The 22,883-nt window shown below is 44.0% G+C and overlaps 3 protein-coding genes across 39 annotated transcripts in view; 2 read left to right on the top strand and 1 right to left on the bottom strand.

Moving 5' to 3' along the window:
- The window catches only part of LOC144671596 (sialic acid-binding Ig-like lectin 13), a 53,624-nt gene extending 43,734 nt beyond the window's left edge, over positions 1–9,890 (top strand). Inside the window, exons 8-10 of the mRNA XM_078533605.1 lie at positions 2,298–2,574; positions 7,882–7,999; positions 8,384–9,890. Of these exons, the coding sequence (XP_078389731.1) occupies positions 2,298–2,546 (249 nt within the window). The 3' untranslated portion in view covers positions 2,547–2,574; positions 7,882–7,999; positions 8,384–9,890. The remainder of the gene's footprint in view (positions 1–2,297; positions 2,575–7,881; positions 8,000–8,383) is intronic.
- The window catches only part of LOC144671591 (uncharacterized), a 320,132-nt gene extending 300,699 nt beyond the window's left edge, over positions 1–19,433 (top strand). For 20 of the 37 annotated variants that reach the window (XM_078533577.1, XM_078533575.1, XM_078533580.1 and 17 more), the window contains 5 exons: positions 11,957–12,322; positions 13,988–14,356; positions 14,757–15,053; positions 17,023–17,304; positions 18,090–19,432. In XM_078533577.1, coding sequence (XP_078389703.1) covers positions 11,957–12,322; positions 13,988–14,356; positions 14,757–15,053; positions 17,023–17,304; positions 18,090–18,709 — 1,934 coding nt within the window. In that variant the 3' untranslated portion in view covers positions 18,710–19,432. Of the gene's footprint in view, positions 1–11,956; positions 12,323–13,987; positions 14,357–14,756; positions 15,054–17,022; positions 17,305–18,089 lie in introns of all 37 variants that reach the window. The other 17 variants (XM_078533559.1, XM_078533553.1, XM_078533554.1 and 14 more) reach the window with 2 other exon arrangements.
- The window catches only part of LOC144671611 (uncharacterized), a 307,259-nt gene that overhangs the window by 9,036 nt on the left and 275,340 nt on the right, over positions 1–22,883 (bottom strand). The window lies entirely within an intron of this gene.

The raw sequence follows: 22,883 nt of genomic DNA, 5'->3' as shown, positions 1-22,883 counted from the left end.
AGTCGCCCATTTTGCGTTTGCTCTCTCCAATGTAGAGGAGACCGCATTGGGAGCAACGAATGCAGTAGACTAAGTTAGGGGAAATGCAAGTGAAATGCTGCTTCACTTGAAAGGAGTGTTTGGGCCCTTGGACGGTGAGGAGAGAGGAAGTGAAGGGGCAGGTGTTGCATCTTCAGCGTGGGCATGGGGAGGTGCCATAGGTGGGGGTTGAGGAGTAGGGGGAGATGGAGGAGTGGACCAGGGTGTCCCGGAGGGAACGTTAGCTTTTTGTTTTTATATTTGGTAAAGGCTGTTGTTTAAAATACCAGAGGGAAACATTAAACAACTTTCATAATCTATATTTCCCAGTGGAATGTTTGAGATGCAGATCTAAATTTAGGAATAAGACCACCAGTTCTCGAGAGTGTTTAATATCAAACTACATGAGGCATTTATTAATTTACACAAGTTAAAAATATACACATGGCTACAAACTAAACCACAATAACTTTTTAACAAATTCCCAAACTAATCTCCTCTAAGACAACCCATAGACTTTAAGCAGACACCAGGCAAAGCATTTTCACCTTACAAATTCCAAATGAGGTTGCTTTCACTTTGGTTCCTTTGCAGACAGATGTAGGCTTACAGCTGCTTTGATGTTAGAAGCCTCTGCTCTGCACACACAAAACTGCTGAAGTTATACCCAGCGCTTCTCTTTGAATGTAAATTCTCATTGTATCATCAGGACCTTTGAACTCCACCTCTTCTAACAATAAATCCCCTTTCATAGCATCAGTTTTATTAGTAATATAAACGTTTATTGGTTTAAGATTTCACTCCCAGACATTGAATGCTCTATTCAAAATTGCAATTTGCCTCTTTGCCTCTCTGTTTACATCTCAAAATTACTTTACATCAAATGACCCAGACTGTCTGGTTTTAATCCAATTAAAACACACACAGACACATCCACAGACTAAACCTCTATTTTAATAAAAATAATTTCTAATTACATGATAAACATTAATCGCATCATTACAGTCTCTCTCTCTCTCTATCCTTACCACTCTTTCTCTCTTTCTCTCTCTCTGTCACTCTTTCTCATCCTCTCTCTGATTACAAGGGTCATGTTAATGAGCCTCACACCAGACACCTGAGTGCAGAATCCAAGCCGTCACTCACCAGAGCCATTACCCAGGGAGTGCGAGACTGACATAGGGTCAGGACTGAGGGAGTGCTGCACTGTCGAATGGTAAGTACTGAGGGAGTGCTGAACTGTCGCATGGTCAGTACTGAGGGAGTGCTGCACTGTCGGAGGGTCAGTACTGAGGGAGTGCTGCACTGTCGGAGGGTCAGTACTGAGGGAGTGCGAGACTGACAGAGGGTCAGTACTGAGGGAGTGCGAGACTGACAGAGGGTCAGGACTGAGGGAGTGCTGCACTGTCGGATGGTAAGTACTGAGGGAGTGCTGAACTGTCGGATGGTCAGTACTGAGGGAGTGCTGCACTGTCGGAGGGTCAGTACTGAGGGAGTTCGAGACTGACAGAGGGTCAGTACTGAGGGAGTGCTGCACTGTTGGAGGGTCAGTACTGAGGGAGTGCGAGACTGACAGAGGGTCAGTACTGAGGGAGCGCTGCACTGTCGGAGGGTCAGTAATGAGAGAGTGGTGCACTGTCATAGGGTCAGTACTAAGGGAGTGCTGCACTGTCATAGGTGGTTTCTTTCAGATGACATGAGAGAGAGGGTTAAACCCACTGAGCCACGACTGACACTAACAAGACTGAACAATAATTTAACCCTATCAGTGCCAGTAAATGATGTGGGGATGTCTTCTGTTTCCATTTGCACTTGAGTGCAGAATCCAAGCCGTCACTCGCCAGAGCCATTACCGAGGGAGTGCGAGACTTACAGAGGGTCAGGATTGAGGATGTGCTGCACAGTCGGGGGGTCAGTATTGAGGATGTGTTGCACTGTCGGAGGGTCAGTACTGAGGGAGTGCTGCACTGTCAGAGGGTCAGTACTGAGGGAGTGCTGCACTGTCAGAGGGTCAGTACTGAGGAAGTGCTGCACTGCGAAGGGTCAGTACTGAGGGAGTGCTGCACTGTCGGAGGGTCAGTACTGAGGGAGTGCTGCACTGTCGGAGGGTCAGTACTGAGGGTGCACTGCACTGCCATAGGTGGTTTCTTTTGTATGACATGAGAGAGAGGGTTAAACCCACTGAGACACGACTGACACTAACGAGGCTGCACAATAATTTAACCCTATCAATGCCAGTAAATGATGTGAGGATGTCTTCCGTTTCCATTTCTCTGTAGGGTAAACAGAACGTGCTGATTACTGAGCCCCGGAACACAAACAGAGACACAACTAGTGAGGGGGATACCCCAGCTCCCTGGGGTCTCTCTGAAGGTGCAGTTGGAGGCGATGCTGGACATGGGAACCCCGACAAACCCGACAACCTTCTCTACGCCAATCCCCAAGTCTTCAGGGTGCCCAGTGGTGATGGGTCTGTCCACAGGGAAGAGGAGACAGAATTCACACAGATAAGATTCAAGCAAAACTGAGTGTGAAATGTGAAGAGAGGGTGAGGAGGTGTGTGGGTGGGGGTAGGAATTAAGATTCCTGGGAACATGAAACAACCTACTGGGGGAGAGGGGGAGAGAAGGAGGAAGGGACTGAATGAGTCTGTGGTTGGTGTTGTTTGGAATGAAATTCTTCTCCAGTGACAACTTGATGCTGAGCCATTGGGGAAAGATATTCAGTGTGTCTCTCTCTCTATCACTCTGTCTCTCTCTCTCTCCTTCTTTGTCTATCTCTCTCTCTCTCTCTCTCTCCTGCTTTAACACGGTCCTTATTAACTGGCTTTGTTGACTCAGCTTTTGGTCACCTGTCCCTAATATCTCATTATGTGTCTCAGAGATGGATTTATATGTTGTTTACAATCCCCTGAAGTGCCTTGGGACAGTCTGCTACATTAAGGGTGCTAGATCAATGCAAGTTCTTGTGGTAACGTTGATCTGCCTCGATTCAGAATGGAACCACAGAGGATCCTTCGACAGGGCGTGTGTGCAGCAGGCTCGCAATAAATGCATTGCACGGCAACAACTAAGCATGTCATTTGATGCTGATGCATCCCAGTCCTACTGTGTGGACACATCACAACTGAGGAACTGCCTGACTGCGTGCAGCCAACATGGCCGAATAGCAATTAGCAGGAATGTGACGCCGCTCAACTTTGTTAACATTTCAGAATTAGTTTTCTGAATTCTGAAACTTGTTTATTCTGTGGTAGTTTACAATAAGCTTTTGCATTTTCTATAATATTACATTTATTGTCACAAGGGATTAAAATGCTCAGACTGTTCTGCACAGATATCTTTTTATTAAACATCTTACTTTGGGACAACCTCCCTGCTTCAATCTGTTAATTCATGTCATTGCTTTTCCCCACCAAATTATGTAAATTCCTGTGTCCACATTTATCCTGAAAATTTCCCATGTTAACATGTTACACTGTACTTACACTCTGCTGCCAGTGGTGGTGCTGTAAACACACTAATTTGCTTCTCAGAGACTGCAGGACATCTCCCAGTTGTCTTTACGATGTTATTAAGATACAGGGAATGGGGACAACCTTCACACTGTGGTTACGATGTTGTTAAGACAGAGCTGGTGAAAACTTCCCCCCTCCCCAGAGTTGAGGGCTGCGTCACTTCTGGCTGTGAGACCCCCACACTAATCCCACGTGTCCTGTTTATTTCCCCATCCCTGCTTTAACTTAGCGCTTTTAGACATGAAGGGCATGGCCCACAGGAAAGTGTGGAAGGGCTGCCCATCGCAGCTGGAACAAGGAACCTGGCGGGTCTCCCAGGATAGAATGGCGGAGTGGGGGAGGGTGAGCAGTGGGGTCAATATCCACATCCTCCCCAACACCACCATCACTGTCTCTACCAAGAGGGAACATCAGTCTCGAGACAGAGGCCAGAGTGTGACCAACTGAGGCAAACTGACACTGAAACCAGCATCAACCAGTGTCCCAGCAAATAAGGTCAGAGTAGGGGAAAATGGGAAAAAGACAGAAAGGTTCTTAATCGGAATGCACACAAGAGAGAATCTAACCATCTCCCCTTGATATTCAATGTCATCACCATCACTGAATCCCCCACTGTCAACAGCCTCGGGCTTACCATAGGCCAGAAAATGAACTGGATCAGCCACATAAATGCTAAGTCTGTAAGAGCAGCTCAGAGGCTGGGAATCCTGCGGTGAGTACCTCACCCCCTGACTCCCCAAAACCTATCCATCATCGACATAGCACAAGGCAGGAGTGTGAATGGAATACTCTCCACTTGCCTGGATGATTGCAGCTCCAACAACACTCAAGAAGCTCGACACCATTCTGAACTAAGCAGCCCGCTTGATTGGCACCCCATCAACCACAGCAAACATTCATTCCCTCCATCGTCAATGCACAGTGGCAGCAGTGTGTCCCATCTACAATATGAACTTCAGCAAATCAGCAAGGTTCCTTCAACAGCACCTTCCAAACCCACGACCTCTACCATCGAGAAGAACAAGGGCAGCAGACATAGGGGAACACCAGCACCTGGAAGTTCCCCTCCAAGGCACACATCATCCTGATTTTGAAATATAGCGCCGTTCCTTCACCACCGCTGGGTCAAAATCTTGGAATTCCTTCTCTAACAGCATTGTGGGTGTACCTCTACCACATGGACTGCAGAGGTTCAAGAAGGCAGCTCACCAACACCTTCTCAAGGTAATTAGGGATAGGCCATAAATGCTGGCCTAGCCAGTGATGCCCACGTCCCATTGAAGAATGAACATATAAAAAATAAATTTGTAACAAAATGAATGAAGTCATAGCACAATTAGAGATTAATACGTACGATCAGATAGACACTGCAGAGAGTTGGTTGCAAGGTGACCAAGGTCGGAAATTGAAAATTGAAGGATATTTGTAATATTTGAAAGGATAGGAAAAAATGAAAAGGAGGTGGGGTAGCTCTGTTAATAAAAGATGAGACCTGTAAAGTAGTGAGAAATGATTTTGGCTCAGATGTCAAGATGCGCAGTCAGTTTGGGTGAATATAAGTAATTTCAAGGGAAAGAAATCTCTGGTGGGTTTGTTTATACTCCCCCCTGACAGTAGTTACACTGCAGGGACAGATTATAAATCAATGCATGAGGAGGTTTGTGAGAAAGGCACCACAATAATCATGGGAGTTTTCAATCGTGATATAGATTAGGCAAATCAAATTAACTAATGTAGCTTTCAATGTGATTTCACAGATTGTATTCAGGACAGTATTTTAGAACAATCCAACATAGAACCAACCAGGGAAAAGGCTGTTTTAGACCTGGCAATGTTTAATGAGACAAGATTAATTAACATCTCATTGTAAATGACCCTCAAGGAAAGAGTAATCATGCCGTGTTGAAATTTAATATTCAGTTTAGAAACTTGGGTCTTAAACTAGTGTCATAAACTTAACTAAAGGCAGTTACACGGGTTGAAAGCAGAGTCGGCCCAAGTAGAGCGGGACGGCAGGTTATAGGGGAGATGGTAAATAAGGAGTCACGGGCGTCGAAAGAAATCTTTCATAAATGACAATAAAGATATGTTGCATTCAGAAAGAAAGAATCTATAAGGAGGATGGAGCATCTGCGGCTAACTCAGGAAGCTAAGGACGGTATCCAATTGTGAGATAAAGCCGGCAATGTTGGGAAGCTTAGTGACAGGCTGGAGATTGGGAACATTTTATAAACCAGGAAAGTGTGGGATGAAAAATAAGGCGGCAGAAATGGTAATATGAGAGTAAACTAGCAAGAACCATAAACAATGACAGTGAGATTTTGTTCCTTAAAATAAGAGAGTAGCTAAAGTAAAAATGGGACACAGAGAAAATCAGACTGGGGAATTAATAATGGGAAACAAGGAAATGACAGAGACTTTCAACAAGAATTTTGTGTCTGTCTTCACAGTAAAAATCTCTAAAACCATCCCAATAGCAGGAGAAAGTCAAGGTGCAACAAGGAGGGAGGAACATAAAACAATCACTGACACCAGAGAAAAAGTATTCAGAAAACTAATGGGACAAATGTTCACAAGTCCCATGGAGCAGACGGCCTGAATCTGAGGGTCTGAAAGGAAATGGCCTCAGAGACGGTGGATGCATTGGTTGTAATCTTCCAGAATTCCTTAGATTATGGGAAGGTCCCAGCGGATTGGAAAAACGTAAATGAAACACCCCTGTTCAAGAAAGGGGGGAGACAGAAAGCAAGAAACTGCAGGTCAGTTAGCATAACATCTGTCATTGGGAAAATAACAGAATTCATTATAAAGGAGGGTGAAGCAGGACATTTAGAAAACCATAATACAATCAGACAGAGTCAACAGGGGTTTGTGAAAGGGATATCATGATTGAAAAATTTATTAGATTTCCTCGAGGATGGAACAAGTTGATTGGATAAAGGGGAACCTGTAGATGTGGTGTATTTGGGATTATGACACAGCCAATGGTAAAGGCCGAGTTGTTCAAATCCCAGAGGGAAAATTGAAATAACTGTCATAACCCAATTTTGCTATTTGTAATTTTTAGATGAAGACTTTGAATTCATTAGGAATAAGACCACCGAGTCTTGTGGGGTTTTTTTATATAAAACTAAATAAACCATTTATTAATTTAACAACAAATTTAACACATACACATTGGCTACAAATAACTACTTTAATAACTTTTTAAACAAATCCCCCAATTAATCACACCCACGTAAATCTCTACTAAGCATAAAATGAACCATTGACATAATACTGACACCAGGCAAAGCACATTTGACATTACAAATTCAGAATATGATTCCTTTGCAAGTTGATTGGAGGCTACAGGCTGCTTCGGTCTGAAATGCCTCTGCCTCACACACACAAACTCCTTTCTTTATTTGGCTAGCTGTCCCTTTGAATGTAAATTTTCCATTGTATCACTCGGTCTTCTGAACTCCAGCTCTTCGAACAATAAAACCCCTTTCATAGCACCAATTTCATGAGTAAGCTGAAAAAAATAAACACATCTTTTGGATACTTCTAACTAGGTGCAAGATTTTACCACAGTTTTGAATGTTTTTTTCAACAACTGCATAGGAACACTTTACTTTACTGTTCTCCTCACTATTCACCCAATTAACAGCTCAAAACTACTAAACATCAAAGCACACAGGCCAGCTGGCTTTAATCCAATTAAGACACACACAGACGCACACCTATACGTGGACCACCAACTAGAATTCTATTTTAAAAAATAATTTCCAAGAACATTTTACACACAAATATCTCTTCATGACATTGGATTTCCAAAAGACATTCGATAAGGTGCCACATAAAAGGATACTGCACAGGGTGAAATTGGATGGTGTTGGGGGTGATATATTAATATGGATAGAGGACTGGCTAACTGACAGGAAACAGAGAGCCAGGATAAATGGATGATTTTCAGCTTGGTAAATTGTAAGTAGCGGAGTGCCACAGGGATCAGTGCTGAGGCCTCAACTATTCACAATCTACATTAGTGACTTGTATGAAGAGACTGGCTGTACTGTAGGCAGATTTTCTGACTGTATGGTGAAGATAGGTAGGAAATATATAAGCTGGGCAGGAAAGTAAGTTGTGAGGAGGACACAAAGAGGCTGCAGAGGGTGATAAAGAGTTTCAGTGAGTGGACAGAAAAATGAGTGGATGGAATATGAGCAATGAAAATGTCAGGTTGTCCAGCTGGTCCTATTTCTTCATTTCTTATATCCTTATACAGACACAGAGTTTGCTGACAGTGCAGAGCAAAGTGCTGTTCTTTCACTTTGTTCCAACTTCCTCATTTTGACTCACAGTGACACATCAGCTCTTTCTAATTAAATCCACAGATGGATCAGCACAGGATGAGGTCACTCAGCCCAAGCAGAGCGTGTGGGCAGTTCTTCCCCAGGCGAGCAGTCGGACAGGTCTTGGGTAAGTAACGGAACGATTGGAATTCATTTCCACTACCAACACTGTCCTTTGTTGATGTTGTAACTTTATAAAGACAATGATTGATGCCTTTGAAAGATTTCAACTGATTATTGAGATATGGTTGTGACGCTCAAGTCTGTTGTACAAAACATCTTTCTAGCTCAAGGGACATGACCTTTCGGACGTCCTGAGGTGGTGAAAGGTGCTATAGAAATGCAAGTCCTTCCTTGTTTTTCTTTCTTAAAGCCTTGTACCTCTCTGCAGAGCACCTATCATCGAACAGAGAATCAAATAAGTCTGTGAAGACATTGTCTAAAAGCAGTTCTGATCTCTCAAGAGCTGTCGGACAAGAGGTGAGGTCTCATTAAATCCTTTCTCTTTCAGAGTTTGAGAGTGAGAAGCTGGTGAAATATCTGGGAGTGGACAATGATCGGGAAATCTTACTTCCTCCTGTCACTTCTCCAAGGTAATATCATCGTCAGCTCGGACAGATTTATGGTTAATAGTCTTTGTAAAAGATCATTCTTATTGAGCTCTGATTGGGAACTGATTCAGCAGTGAGCCAGTGTACAAACTCACACCAAGTCCCATTCACCCATCACCCCTGTGCTCACTGATATACACTGACTCCCTGTCTGACAGCAGAATTGGAGGAGAGCAGAGGTCTCAGTGGGTTGTAGGGGCTGGAGTAGGTTACAGAGTTAGGCAGGGTTGTAGCAGCTAGAGCAGAATATTAAAATTCAGGTTATATCAGACTTTGGTCGAAGAGCGATGGGGATTGATGGGTTGAGTAGAGAAGCAGGGATACTGCGGGATGAAGTCTATCCTGTTGTGAGGTCTCCGACAGCAATGACCTGAAATTTGTGTCCTTTGCTGGCTTTATTCAAAATTGCCCATGAAGACAACACAGCAGCTCCTAGAATAGACAGGCTGTTCAGTATCGCACTTCTTATCCATTCTCACCATGCTAGAAACTTCGATAAGGGAGCAAGATAACTGAAAGACAGAAGAAAGGCAAAGAAGTCCGTGTGTAAAGGTGTCAAATATTCCGCGTTATCCTGAGTGTCTCTGATCTGCTGCAGAGTTTAAATTTCCCAGAATCTTAGCACTTTGAAGCTCAGAGGGAGATCATTGACTCACTGCCTGAAAGGGCATTGGAAGCAGATTCAACAGGAACTTTCAGAAGGGGAAATGGATAAATACTTGAAGGGAAATTTGCAGGGCTGTGTGAAAGGAGCTGGAGGGGAATTGGGAAAGAGCCAGCACATGCACGATGGCTCAAATGAGCTCCTCCTGTGTTGTATCATTCGACAATCAGACAATTTAAGACCCTTATCAGCAAATCTTCAGAATCCTGCTGAATCATAGATGTTTCGGAAGGACAGGGAACAAGAGGTTTCTGGAATCAGCGTTTCGTGTGGGGCCCAGTTCAGTTTGAACAAATAAACAACACCATCTTTGAAAGTCATGGACCCAACACAGCGGCACCTCCAACACATGCAGAGCTCAGGCTAGAGGCGCTTTGTTACTGTGTTTCACAGTGTCTGCTGGAGTAAGGTCAGTGCTGAGCTTGTGGACAAGTCAGTCTACAATGCTGCATCGGAATCAACAATACAACAATATGGGGTTTGGATCAGAAATAATCCCTTAGACAATGAGAATCCAAAGAGATTCCTTAGACAATGAGGATCCAAAGAAATCCCTTAGACAATGAGGATCCAAAGAAATCCCTTAGACAATGAGGATCCAAAGAGATTCCTTATTCCATTGGCTGTCTAATTGGGGTCCATGATTTTCCAAGGGGTCCTCGGCAGAATCAAATTATCGAGCAAGAGAGAGAAAAACACCGGAGAGAATGGGAAAGGTGGGATAAATGGAAAACTGTTCACTCTGTTTACACTAATGGGAGTTAGTCTCAGTAATGGAGACCATGAAACTATCATTGATTGTCATACACACCCATTTGGTTCAGTAATGCCCTTTAGGGAAGGAAATCTGCCGTCTATATCTGGTCTGGCCTACATGTGACTCCAGACTCATAGCAATGAGGTTCACACTTTAACAGCCCTCAGAAATGGTCAAGCAAACCATCCAGTTCTCACCATGCTAGAAACTTCGATAAGGGAGTAAGATAACTGAAAGAGAGAAGGAAGGCAAAGCTGCCCTTGTGGATTGATGTCAAATATCCCGAGTTATCATGATTGTCTCTACTCTGCTGCAGAATTTATGTCAATAGACATTAGGGATGGGCAGCAAATGCTGGCCTTGCCAGCGACGCCCACATCCCATGAACGAATAATTTTTTTAAAACGTATTACTTGGAAGGAGCAAGTCCAGGTTGTTATGATCCTTGAGCAGACACTTTCAGCACTGACCCTACTCCAGCAGAGACTATGAAACTCAGCAGCAAAGCGCCTCTAGCCTGAGCTCTGCATGTGTCGGAGGTGCCGCTCTGTTGGGTTCATGACTTTCAAAGATGGTGTTGTTTATTTGTTCAAACTGAACTGGGCCCCACACGAAACGCTGATACCAGAAACCTCTTGTTCCCTGTCCTTCTGAAATACCCATGACTTCAGCAGGATTCTGAAGAGTTGCTGATGGAGGAACAGACACCCAATTTTTTTTGGTAATTTACAGTTAGGAACCAATAATGTTTTGTTTAAAGTAGACGTGGTTTGAGATTTAAGACACTTGCGAAGAGAATAAAGCTACAAGATTCCATGGCTTTTGAACAAACAAAAATAAACTTTACTGTACCAGGTCAGAAAGATAAAATAATTCACAATGTCCACCTTATACCCTAACATTCTGGGTTAATATGAGCTCATGTGCATTAACAGGCAAACTGTGGTCTCAGAGCCACACTACTCATTAAATTACAATAGTGACCAAGACAGATCCCATGGATTTCACAACATCCCACCCGGACATCAGTGAACACTGTTAGCCAACCAATCTCAATGAAACGCTGTTTCTCTCATGAGGGATTGCAGTCTTCACCTTTGAAGATCTTGTCTTGGAATTCTCTCCAAAAGTCGCTTCAACTCGGACAGCCTCAGCGACGTTCCACCTCACAGGGCCTCAATCCCGCCTCCTGAGAGTCCGTGCCCCTGGATTCCCGACTATATACTCAAACACCACTAGGTTTAGATGAAAGGTTTTGATTGACTGGGTAGAGAGAGATTGTTCCCTCTTGTGTGAAAGAGAATAACTAAAGGCCGAGTGATTGGTGATTTCTTAAACATTGAAGAGAGCAGCCGCCAATTATATTGAATCAGATTAGCCAATCAGCTGTGTTGAAGAGCAGACAGGAATGTTAGGCTAATTAGTGATTCATGACGGTGATAATGGGGGGAGTTCTGAGGGCTCCTAATCCATTGTCCTGTCTTGTAAATCAGCACTGAATGGATCTCAACTGGTGCGTCTTGTATACACTGTGTTGGGTGGAAGACTGGCTTCACCAAGGGGAAGCAGTAGCAGAGAGGTATTGTCACTGGGCTAGTATTCCAGAGGTCCAAGGTGATGTTCTGAGACCCTGGGTGTGAATCCCATCATGGCAGATGAATGGAATTAAAAAGCCTGGTTCACTGATCACCTTCAGGGAAGGAAATCTGCCACCATTACCCAGTCTGGCCTACATGTGACTCCAGACCCACAGCAAAATGGTTGACTCTTTAATGCCTCTGATGGGCAGGGGATGGGCAATAAATCCCATGAACAAATAATTTGAAAAATAGCAAACAGGGTCCTGAGGACCAGGAGCCAATGTAGAAGGAACTTGTCCACTCCTGTGTCCAGGATTCTCTCCCATCCGTTGGGAAACCTTGGGGAGTTCCTTGTGTGTCCTGTAGATGGTCCAACCTGCAGCCACTGTGCCCCAGTGATGGAGGGGGTGGATATCGAGTCCAGTGGATCAAAAAAACATACAGAGCTAAATATTGATATTTCTCTCCCCAGTTGGACTGTCACGAGAGTGGAAAGGTGACACTCCACGAGAGGTGACAACACATGAAAGTTCGTGTGTACAGATTCCATGTCATTACAGTTATCCATCACATTTGGAAAATCAACCGCGAGGTGGAGTCTGGTTTAATAATGAGGAACGGAGAACATCGTCTATAGCCTTTCACTCCAAGGATCACAATCACGAGTTACCACGGTTCCGCCATCGGACCCGGCTGTCTGGAGACCTGAAAGATGGCGACTGTTCCCTGATTATAAACAACATCAGACGCGAAGATGCAGGACCTTATTATTTCCGAATAGAATTTGACAGCAGAAATAGTTACAGCTACTATCCTGTAACCCAGCTTCACGTTTCTGGTAAGTGCTGTGTTATAATTACTCAACAATTCACATTCAACACCCAATGGGAAATAACACAAACTGTGACGTTTACATATTAACACAAAACACAGCTTATTATAACACAATGTCTGATTCTCAATAACCTGGTGATAGCTTCCAGTTCAGTCCTAAAGCAACTTCTAATATTCACTTTAATATCAATGATTAAATGGATTGACTGTGTCCGTCAATGTTATCAGGTTATGCACTCCCATCGATCTCTCTAATCCTGTTTAAAAGTCTGACAAATCGACAAAGTAAAGACTTGCATTCCTATAGCGCCTTTCACCACCTTGGCACGTACCAAATCGCTTCACAGACAATGAAGAAATTCTTGAAGTGTAGTCACTGTCTAACGTGCCAGTGAGTTTGTGCACAGGAAGCTCCCACAGAGAGCATTGGGATCAGTGACCCAGATCTCTGAGAGAATGATGAGCCAGGGTTCCATGAGCTGTGGGCTGCTCCATCACCCACACCCCAGTGTTGTCAATTCCAGGGACTCGGAGTGAAAGTGTATTCAGCTCAGTGACACATTCCCCACCAAGTTTGAAAATAGGAAAGTTGCTGCTGATTGTTGTAACCTCTCAGTTCTGATCTCATCATTGAAAATGTGCTTTCAAAATACAAAAGCAAGTCTCACATTTCTATAGCGCCATTCACCACCTCAGGACGATCCTAAATCGATTCACAGCCAATGAAGTGATTCTTGAAGCACACATTCTCCCCACTCTCTGGGTAAAGAAGTTTCTCCTGAATTCCCCATTGGATTTATTAGTGACGATCTTATATTGTCAGCCTCTAGTTTTGCTGATTGTGAGGAGTGGAAACACTCTCTCCGTCTCTACTCGATCAAAACCTTTCATTACTTCAAAGGTCAAATAAGGGCACCCCTCAACCTTCTCTGTTCAAGAGAACAGAGACCCAGCCTGTACATCCTCTCCTGATAGATAAACCCCCACATTGCTGAGATCATCCTTGTGAAGCTTTTTACCACCCTCTCCAGTGTCTCTATATCCTTTTTATAATATGGGGACCAGAACTGCACACGTGACTCCAGGTGCGGTCTGACCAAGGTTCAGGACAAATTCCACATTTCTTCTCTACTTTTCAATTCAATCCCTCGAGAAATAATCTCGAGTGTTTAGTTTGTTTGTTTAATCACCTTGTTAACCTGTGTCCCTACGTTTAGTGATTCGTGTATTTCTGCCCCAGATCATGTTGTTCCTCGACCCCAATTAGATTCTTATTTTCGAGGTAATATACAAGCTCCTCATTTTTCTGAACAAAATTCAATGTCTCACATTTATTAACGTAGAAATTCATTTGTCAATGACCTGCCCATTCTGCAAGTTTATTAATATCTTCCTGTAATGTAAAAGCAAAATTCTGCGGATGCTGGAAATCTGAAACAATAACAGGAATTGCTAGAAAAACTCAGCAGGTCTGACAGCATCTGTGGAGAGGAAGACAGAGTTAACGTTTCGAGTCCGTATGACTCTTCATCAGAATGCATATCTTCCTGTAATTTGTTGCAGTCCTCCTCAGTATTGACCAAACACCCAATTCAGCCACATCTGTAAATATCGAGTCCAGTGGATCCACAAACCATCCAGAGTTAAATATTGAGATCTCTCTCCCCAGCTGAACTGTCGCAAGAGTGGAAAGGCGACACTCCACGAGAGGTGAAAGCGCAGGAAGGTTCCTGTGTACACATTCCATGTCATTACAGTTACCCATCGTGTCTGGAAAACCAACCACGAGGTGGAGTTTGGTTTAATAACGAGAAACAGATTCCCTGGGCTCCTATTGCCTTTCACTCCAAGGGTCACAATCACGAGTTACCACGGTTCCGCCATCGGACCCGGCTGTCTGGAGACCTGAAAGATGGCGACTGTTCCCTGATTATAAACAACATCAGACGGGAAGATGCAGGACCTTATTTTTTCAGAATAGAATTTGACAATGGTCCGAGCTATAACTATTACCCTGTAACCCGGCTTCACGTTTCTGGTAAGTGCTGTGTTATAATTACTCAACAATTCACATTCAACACTCAATGGGAAATAGCACAAACTGTGACATTTACATATTAACACAAAACACAGCTTATTATAACACACTGTCTGATTCTCAATAACTTGGTGATAGCTTCCAGTTCATTCCTAAAGCAACCTCTAATACTCACTTTAATATCAATGATTAAATGTATTGACTGTGTCCATCAATGTTATCAGGTTATCCACTCCCATCGATCTCTTTAATCGTGTCTAACAGTCTATCAGGATCGTTAAAACATCTCAATTCTGATATCATCCTTGTAAAAGTGCTTTCTCTTGTGGGACTGTGATTTCTATTTGAACTGATGCTTCACGTTATATTTCTCTAAAAGGATCCATTCTCTGTGTCTTAGATTTCACAGATAAACCCACGATATTCCCTGCTGAAATTATTGCAGGAATGTGTGTGGATGTAAGCTGCACCTTCAACACAACATGCAATGGAACAGCAGCACCTGTCGTAACCTGGGACACTCCCGCTGACGTACCTGGATCAGTCTCAAACACTGTAACTCAGCATGGTGTCACTCTGACCTACACTTCTGTTCTGACCCTGGTCCCATCACTCAAACACCACGGACAAACTCTCAGCTGCAGAGTGAGATATCCATCTGTTTCATCGGAGCGGACACTCGTACTAACTGTGCAAGGTAAGTACAGACATCCTTCATTCTACATTAGCTAGAAAGCTCTACATAACACACAGCAAGATCCCACAACTGCATTGTGTTTAGCAACAAATCAATAGTCTTTAACTGATACAAATTCACCTCTGACACTGCAGCACTCCCTGAATACTGACTTTCCAACAGTGCAGCACGCCCTCAGTACTGACCCCTTGACAGTGCAGCACTCCTCAGCACTGACCCTCCGACAGTACAGCACTCCCTCAGTACTCATCCTCTGACAGTGCAGCACCCCCTCAGTACTGACCCTCTGACAGTGCGGGACTCCCTCAGTACTGACCCTCTGACAGTGCGGGATTCCCTCAGTATTGACCCTCTGACAGTGCAGCATTCCCTCAGCACTGACCCTCCGTCAGTTCAGCACTCCCTCAGCACTGACCCTCCGACAGTACAGCACCCCCTCAGTACTGACCCTCTGACAGTGCAGCACCCCCTCAGTACTGACCCTCTGACAGTGCGGGACTCCCACAGTACTGACCCTCTGACAGTGCGGGATTCCTTCATTACTGACCCTCTGACAGTGCAGCACTCCCTCAGTACTGAACTGAAGTGTCTGCCTGAATTAAGTGCTTTGTGGTGAAGGAACCTACACTGATATCAAACCTTTCACATTCTCAGGGTCTTTCAATGTGCTTCACAGTCAATGTGAGTAACTGATCTTTATTTGTTTTTAGATGCTCCACGGAATCTCTCAATTAAATCTCTTGATATGATTAACACCTCATCGATCAATATAATTGAGGGGAAATCTGCAGTGATAATCTGCTCTGTCGAGAGCTTCCCAGCTTCTAACCTGACGTGGCGACATCTTAATGTCCCAATGAACAGAACAAGTTCCAACAATGAGCTGTGGTTGGTGATTTCTCACGTTACATCCAGGGACACTGGAGACTATCAGTGTGTGGCAGAGAATAAACATGGAGCAATGGAGGGGTTCATAACCATCACTGTGGAATGTGAGTTAATGCAAACTTCAACATCTCTCTCAAACACACACACACACACACACATAGGTGCACACAGGTGCACACAAACGAGCATTCATGTACAATCCCACATGTGCACAGGTGTGTACGCCTGCATGCTCGCACACAAAAACATACATACAGAATCACACGTGTGCTTGCTCACACACCCGCAGTCATGTGTGAGTTGTCTGTTCTCCCTGTGCTGCACTGGAGTGTTGCTCCAGATTCTGTTCTGAAACAATGACGACATCAGCTGAACAAGACCCTGTATTGGACGAGCAGCCCCCTCCACAGAAAATTGTAGGTTTATCACTCAATACCCCATTATTCTAAAGCAATTCCTCGACTGTCAAATCCCCGTGAACATCCTGATGATGTGAAAGGCATTTTCTTTTCTTCTCGCCCGACAGTGTCTCGTCGGGTGGAAGGCTGTAATTACAGAGTGACAATTTACATGTCCATATGCAGCAAGAGCTGAACAACACTCAGCTTGGTCTGAGAAATGACAAGTAATGTTCACGCCACACAAGTACCAGGCAGTGATCAACTCCAACCAGAGAGAATCTAACCATATCCCCTTGATATTCAGTGACTTTACCATCGCTGAATCCCCCATGATCAACATCCTGGGGGATGTTACCAAACAACTAACTGGATCGGCCATAAATACAGTGGCTTAGGAGCAGGTCAGAGGCTGGGAATTCTGTGTGGGTGGGTAACTCACCACCACCTTCTCAAGGGCAATTAGGGATGGGTAAATAAATGCTGGTCTAGATAGATACATCCACTTCCCATGAATGTACAAAAAGAAAAACGCCGGCAGTGACCATTATAAAAGTTGACATAGGAACTTAAAACGGGAAAGAAGCCTTGAAATGCACATAGACACCAAATAGAGAGCGATGAAGCATTGAGTCTTGCTGTGCTCTGTGTTTGCTCACAATGAAACCTTTATTTGTTTTCAGATGCACCACAGAATCTCTCAATTAGTTCACTTGATATGATTAACGCTTCATCGATCAATATAATTGAGGGGAATTCTGCAGTGATAATCTGCTCTGTCGAGAGCTTCCCAGCTTCTAACCTGACGTGGCGACATCTTAATGTCCCAATGAACAGAACAAGTTCCAACAATGAGCTGTGGTTGGTGATTCCTCATATTACATCCAGGGACACTGGAGACTATCAGTGTGTGGCAGAGAATGAACATGGAGCAGTGGAGGGGTTCATAACCATCACTGTGGAATGTGAGTTAACGCACACTTCAACATCACTCAGACACTCACACACACAAACACACACACACACGTGTGTAGGCACACACATGCACACTTATACACACACAGTCATACACATGCAAACACATACACAGGAACATACACACCCAACTCACACACACACACACATTCATGCACACACATAGACACACACATGCACATATACTCACTCATGGACAGACGTAGACACATAGACACACGCACATGCGCACACACAGATACATGTGTGGATAGACACACAAGCACACTCACTTGTGCAGAAACACAAACACACACACACACAAACACAAACACACACATACACACAAACACACACACATGTGTGAGTTCCCTCTCCTCTCTCAGGGCTGCACTGGAGTCTCGGTATCAGCTCTGATTCTGTGTTGAAGGAAGGTAAACTCCAGATCAACAAGACCCTGAATTGGGTGAGCAACCTCCTGAACAAATAATTGTAGATTTACCCCTCAGTGCTCCATCGATCAAATACAATTCATAGCCAGGCAAGTCCTTGGCGAAATCTTGAGGATGTGAAAGCAAGCTTCTTTCATTCTAGATGGACAACACCTCTACTGGTGGGAGAATGCAACTGCAGTGTGACAGTTTACATAGGCAGTGTCAATTATAAATGTGGCTTTAGACCTTATCCTGAGGGAAGATACCTGCAAATGCATTCAGACATCAGATACAGAGAGATGATGCATGGAGTCTTGCTGTGCACTATCTTTGCTCACATTAAAAACTTTATATGTTTTTAGATGCACCACGGAATCTCTCAATTACTTCTCTTGATATGATTAACACTTCATCAATCAATATAATTGAGGGGAATTCTGCAGTGATAATCTGCTCTGTCGAGAGCTTCCCAGCTTCTAACCTGACGTGGCGACATCTTAATGACCCAATGAACAGAACAAGTTCCAACAATGAGCTGTGGTTGGTGATTTCTCACGTTACATCCAGGGACACTGGAGACTATCAGTGTGTGGCAGAGAATGAACATGGAGCAGTGGAGGGGTTCATAACCATCACTGCGGAACGTGAGTTAATGCAAACTTCAACATCACTCACACACACGCAGATACACACACATACACTCATGTGTAGACACATACATGCACATTTACACTTACAGTCATACACATGCAAACACATACACAGAAACACACACACACTCAACTTACACACACACACTCACACGTGCACACACATAGACATACACTTGCACAAACACTCACTCATGCACAGACGTAAACACAAAGACACACGCACACATGCGCAAACACATACAGAAACGCACACACAGACACATGCGTGCATACACACACAAACACACTCACTTGTGCAGAAACACAAACACACACGTACACATGAGTGAGGTCCCTCTCCTCTCTCAGTGCTGTACTGGAGTCTCGGTATCAGCTCTGATTCTGTGTTGAAGGAAGGTAAACTCCAGATCAACAAGACCCTGAATTGGATGAGCAACCTCCTGAACAGAGAATTGTAGATTTACCCATCAGTGCTCCATCGATCAAATACAATTCATTGCCTGTCAAGCCCTTGGCGAAATCCTCAGGATGTGAAAGGAAGTTTCTTTCATTCTAGGTGGACAGCACCTCTACTGGTGGGAGAATGTAACTGCAGCTTGACTGTTTACATAGGAAGTGCCCATTATAAATTTGACAGTGGACATTATATGGAGGGAAGGTACCTGGAAATGCATTCAGGCAGCAGATACAGAGAGATGATGCATGGAGTCTTGCTGTAAACTGTGCTTGCTCACATTAAACACTTGATTTGTTTTTAGATGCACCACAGAATCTCTCAATTGCTTCTCTTGATATGATTAACGCTGCATCGATCAATATAATTGAGGGGAATTCTGCAGTGATAATCTGCTCTGTCGAGAGCTTCCCAGTTTCTAACCTGACGTGGCGACATCTTAATGTCCCAATGAACAGAACAAGTTCCAACAATGAGCTGTGGTTGGTGATTCCTCACGTTACATCCAGGGACACTGGAGTCTATCAGTGTGTGGCAGAGAATCAACATGGAGCAGTGGAGGGGTTCATAACCATCACTGTGGAACGTGAGTGTACACAGACTTGAACATCACTCACACACACACACACACACTCACATGCATACAAACAAGCATTCATGTTTGCTTGCACAGGTGTGCACACCTGTAAGCTCACACACAGAAACATACATACAGAATCACACGTGTGCTTGCTCACACACACAGACATGTGTGAGTTGTCTGTTCTCCCTGTGCTGCACTGGAGTGTTGCTCCAGATTCTGTTCTGTAGCAATGGCGACATCAGCTAAACAAGACCCTGTATTGGACGAGCAGCCCCCTGCACAGAGAATTGTAGGTTTATCACTCAATACCCCATTATTCTAAATCAATTCCTCGACTGTCAAATCCCCGTGAACATCCTGATGATGTGAAAGGCATTTTCTTTCCTTCTAGCCCGACAGTGTCTCCTCTGGTGGAAGGCTGTAATTACAGCGTGATATTTTACATATCCACATGCAGCAAGAGCTGAACAACACTCAGCTTGGCCTGAGAAATAACAAGTAAGGTTCATGCCACACAAATACCAGGCAGTGATCATCAACAAGAGAGAATCTAACCATCGCCCCTTTATATTCAATGGCTTTACCATCAGTGAATGTTAACCAAACAACTAACTGGATCGACCATAAATACTGTGGCTATAGGAGCAGGTCAGAGGCTGGGAATTCTGTGGGGTTGAATAACTCACCACCACCTTCTCAAGGGCAATTAGGGATGGGTAAAAAATGCTGGCCTAACCAGTGACACTCACTTCCCATGAATGTACAAAAAGAAACGCTAGAGTAGTGACCATCATTAAAATTGACATAAGAAATTATAATGGGGAAAGATGCCTTGAAATGCCCATAGAAACCAGATAGACAGAGATGAATAATGGAGTCTTGCTGTGCAATGTGTTTGCTCACAATGAAATCTTTATTTGTTTTTAGATGCACCACGGAATCTCTCAATTACTTCTCTTGATACGATTAACGCTTCATCGATCAATATAATTGAGGGGAATTCTGCAGTGATAATCTGCTCTGTCGAGAGCTTCCCAGCTTCTAACCTGATGTGGCGACATCTTAATGTCCCAATGAACAGAACAAGTTCCAACAATGAGCTGTGGTTGGTGATTCCTCACGTTACATCCAGGGACACAGGAGACTATCAGTGTGTGGCAGAGAATAAACATGGAGCAATGGAGGGGTTCATAACCATCACTGTGGAATGTGAGTTAATGCAAACTTCAACATCTCTCTCAAACACACACACACACACACACATAGGTGCACACAGGTGCACACAAACGAGCATTCATGTACAATCCCACATGTGCACAGGTGTGTACGCCTGCATGCTCGCACACAAAAACATACATACAGAATCACACGTGTGCTTGCTCACACACCCGCAGTCATGTGTGAGTTGTCTGTTCTCCCTGTGCTGCACTGGAGTGTTGCTCCAGATTCTGTTCTGAAACAATGACGACATCAGCTGAACAAGACCCTGTATTGGACGAGCAGCCCCCTCCACAGAAAATTGTAGGTTTATCACTCAATACCCCATTATTCTAAAGCAATTCCTCGACTGTCAAATCCCCGTGAACATCCTGATGATGTGAAAGGCATTTTCTTTTCTTCTCGCCCGACAGTGTCTCGTCGGGTGGAAGGCTGTAATTACAGAGTGACAATTTACATGTCCATATGCAGCAAGAGCTGAACAACACTCAGCTTGGTCTGAGAAATGACAAGTAATGTTCACGCCACACAAGTACCAGGCAGTGATCAACTCCAACCAGAGAGAATCTAACCATATCCCCTTGATATTCAGTGACTTTACCATCGCTGAATCCCCCATGATCAACATCCTGGGGGATGTTACCAAACAACTAACTGGATCGGCCATAAATACAGTGGCTTAGGAGCAGGTCAGAGGCTGGGAATTCTGTGTGGGTGGGTAACTCACCACCACCTTCTCAAGGGCAATTAGGGATGGGTAAATAAATGCTGGTCTAGATAGATACATCCACTTCCCATGAATGTACAAAAAGAAAAACGCCGGCAGTGACCATTATAAAAGTTGACATAGGAACTTAAAACGGGAAAGAAGCCTTGAAATGCACATAGACACCAAATAGAGAGCGATGAAGCATTGAGTCTTGCTGTGCTCTGTGTTTGCTCACAATGAAACCTTTATTTGTTTTCAGATGCACCACAGAATCTCTCAATTAGTTCACTTGATATGATTAACGCTTCATCGATCAATATAATTGAGGGGAATTCTGCAGTGATAATCTGCTCTGTCGAGAGCTTCCCAGCTTCTAACCTGACGTGGCGACATCTTAATGTCCCAATGAACAGAACAAGTTCCAACAATGAGCTGTGGTTGGTGATTCCTCATATTACATCCAGGGACACTGGAGACTATCAGTGTGTGGCAGAGAATGAACATGGAGCAGTGGAGGGGTTCATAACCATCACTGTGGAATGTGAGTTAACGCACACTTCAACATCACTCAGACACTCACACACACAAACACACACACACACGTGTGTAGGCACACACATGCACACTTATACACACACAGTCATACACATGCAAACACATACACAGGAACATACACACCCAACTCACACACACACACACATTCATGCACACACATAGACACACACATGCACATATACTCACTCATGGACAGACGTAGACACATAGACACACGCACATGCGCACACACAGATACATGTGTGGATAGACACACAAGCACACTCACTTGTGCAGAAACACAAACACACACACACACAAACACAAACACACACATACACACAAACACACACACATGTGTGAGTTCCCTCTCCTCTCTCAGGGCTGCACTGGAGTCTCGGTATCAGCTCTGATTCTGTGTTGAAGGAAGGTAAACTCCAGATCAACAAGACCCTGAATTGGGTGAGCAACCTCCTGAACAAATAATTGTAGATTTACCCCTCAGTGCTCCATCGATCAAATACAATTCATAGCCAGGCAAGTCCTTGGCGAAATCTTGAGGATGTGAAAGCAAGCTTCTTTCATTCTAGATGGACAACACCTCTACTGGTGGGAGAATGCAACTGCAGTGTGACAGTTTACATAGGCAGTGTCAATTATAAATGTGGCTTTAGACCTTATCCTGAGGGAAGATACCTGCAAATGCATTCAGACATCAGATACAGAGAGATGATGCATGGAGTCTTGCTGTGCACTATCTTTGCTCACATTAAAAACTTTATATGTTTTTAGATGCACCACGGAATCTCTCAATTACTTCTCTTGATATGATTAACACTTCATCAATCAATATAATTGAGGGGAATTCTGCAGTGATAATCTGCTCTGTCGAGAGCTTCCCAGCTTCTAACCTGACGTGGCGACATCTTAATGACCCAATGAACAGAACAAGTTCCAACAATGAGCTGTGGTTGGTGATTTCTCACGTTACATCCAGGGACACTG

Source organism: Cetorhinus maximus, chromosome 33, assembly GCF_964194155.1.
Source record: "Cetorhinus maximus chromosome 33, sCetMax3.hap1.1, whole genome shotgun sequence".
In the NCBI taxonomy this organism is placed as follows: Eukaryota; Metazoa; Chordata; class Chondrichthyes; order Lamniformes; family Cetorhinidae; genus Cetorhinus; species Cetorhinus maximus.
Note: the sequence above shows the minus strand (reverse complement) of the source record. Positions and strands in the feature narration are given on the sequence as shown.